The sequence below is a fragment of the Euprymna scolopes genome, chromosome 19, assembly GCF_053919585.1.
Source record: "Euprymna scolopes isolate OS-2025 chromosome 19, ASM5391958v1, whole genome shotgun sequence".
NCBI classification, from domain to species: domain Eukaryota; kingdom Metazoa; phylum Mollusca; class Cephalopoda; order Sepiida; family Sepiolidae; genus Euprymna; species Euprymna scolopes.
Genome location: NC_136500.1, coordinates 34,223,467 through 34,225,668, shown reverse-complemented (window position 1 = coordinate 34,225,668; position 2,202 = coordinate 34,223,467). Strand labels below are relative to the sequence as shown.

The following is a 2,202-nucleotide window of genomic DNA, read 5'->3' as shown; positions in this document are numbered from 1 at the left end:
TCTCAGTTATGCTTTGGAGTTCTGCATCTAGTTTAGTACTAGAGCAGATCAACAAAGCCCGATGCACTAGTTTTAATCAGATTTAATTTTCTGTTTTGCGGGAGAACGAAACCCAGCTAATGTATTGCGCTGTAAATGTGGGGTTTCTATATATGCTAGTAGTAAAACTTATACCGGATCTTTCAATGAGAACATCTAAGAACGGTAATGAGTCATTAACTTCACCCTCCATAGTAAACGTCAATGCAAGGTGAAGCAAGTTTTAATTGTTCTAATTACCTCTCAGCTTCCGTAAAGGAAAAACACATGACAAAAATGTCATCCACGTAACGGAAATAGCACACCGATTTAGGAAAACGACCAAAAAGCAGTTTTTCTTGAAACCCGACAAAAATATTAGCCAATGTAGGACCCAAAGGACTTTCCATTGTTACCCCATCAACTTGACGATACATGTTCCCGTCAAAACTAAATTCAACCGATTTAGTAGCTAAACCCATGAGCTCAAGAAATATATGCTCAGGAAAGGAGGGTTTAGTTAGGGAACCACAATAAAGACTGTCGGCACAAATGCCGATAGTTTCACCCAAAGGCACATTGGTGAACAAACTGGATATGTCATAGCAACATAAATATCCAGTATTTGATGAACCGTTTACATCACGAATAAATTCTGCAAACAGAAAAGAATCAGGAATGCAGAATCCAGTATATATTTCCAGGACAAGTTTAAGGATATCAGCTAACCATTTATCCAATTCATGTTGCGCGGAACCCAACATTGAAAGAATAGGTCGCATAGGAATATTTTCCTTATGGATTTTGGGTAAACCGTACATCCTGGAACGTTGTGAACCCACAGGACGAATTCGATATAAGTTTCTTTGGAAACCCATCCACTTTTATAAAGTCTAAGAAAGCGAGATTGAAGTTTGGTTTCTCTATTGACTGTCCTATCATTTATACTGACGTTGATTAAATATTCAATTTAGTAGCATCGCCAAGTATCACCATCATTTTCTCGATATAGATGTTTTGGTCGAGAATAACGACTCCAGAACCTTTGTCTGGACGTAATGGCCTTAAAACGGTTGGCTTGCAACACAAAATATTTCGAGTCAATAGGACTACTAACGAAACTGTGCGCAAGATCAACAAGGCGTGATTTTAACCGCGATATATTCTCAGACGAAGAGGGCACGTGTTTCTTCAGCTGTAGATACATCATTTCAAATTCAGCAAATACCTCCTCCTTGTTAATATATCAAGGAGGTATGCCAAACTCAAGGCCACGTGAGAGGACAAGTTCTTCGGTGTAAGACAATGAATATTTTGAAAAATTAAAAATATTCCTTTCGCTATTAATTTATGGTATTTTGGTCTTTTCGAAAGTTTCTTTTTAATGGTTTATGTTTAAACTATATAAAAAACAAACAAACAAAAAACAAACCCCTAAACCCTCAGCAATTAAGTACGACACTACATTCGGTGTTCTTTAAAAATGTTATATATATATATATATATATATATATATATATATATATATATATATATATATATATATATATATGTATGTATATATATATATATATATATATATAGAGAGAGAGAGAGAGAGAGAGTAATTTATGAAATATATATGGCGATTAAGCTACACTGAATATTCGGCGTTTCATCCACTCTAGGATCCGTCAGGCTTATGCATAAGTCTGACGAATCCTAGAGTGGATGAAACGCGGAATATTCAGTGTAGCTTAATCGCCATATATATTTTATAAATTACTAACTTGCTCTACCTACATATTGAGCACTTTTGAAGTAAATACTTAAAGTTTACGCATAAATCTATACTTTCGTATATTAGTTTTATGTGAGTAAATGAAGTAGTTATACACACACACATACATACATACATATATATATATATATATATATATATATATATATATATATATATATATATATATATATATATCGACACCGGATAGTTTCATATATATATATATATATATATATATACACTTGTGCCCGATATTATTCATACCCCTCCTTGAAAATTGAGTTTATTAGGTGTAACTTTGTAAGAATTTATTGTTTACGTCCATATTGATACATATTCTTAATAAACCTCTTCTGATCATTTTCGTCATTTTAAAATCTCGGGATACTTGTAATAAAAGAAATATACAGCTATTTATAAAA

General features: G+C 33.0%; 1 protein-coding gene across 1 annotated transcript; it reads right to left on the bottom strand.

The window, feature by feature from the left end:
- Nucleotides 1-275: 275 nt before the first annotated feature.
- On the bottom strand, nucleotides 276-839 carry LOC145240194 (uncharacterized). Its single transcript, XM_080103779.1, has one exon. The coding sequence runs from the start codon at nucleotides 837-839 to the stop codon at nucleotides 276-278; it is 564 nt and encodes a 187-aa protein (XP_079959905.1).
- Nucleotides 840-2,202: the final 1,363 nt, after the last annotated feature.

Coding starts and splice junctions, on each gene's coding strand:
- LOC145240194 (XM_080103779.1), bottom strand. CDS start 839: ATGTACGGTTTACCCAAAATCCATAAGGAAAATATTCCTATGCGACCT.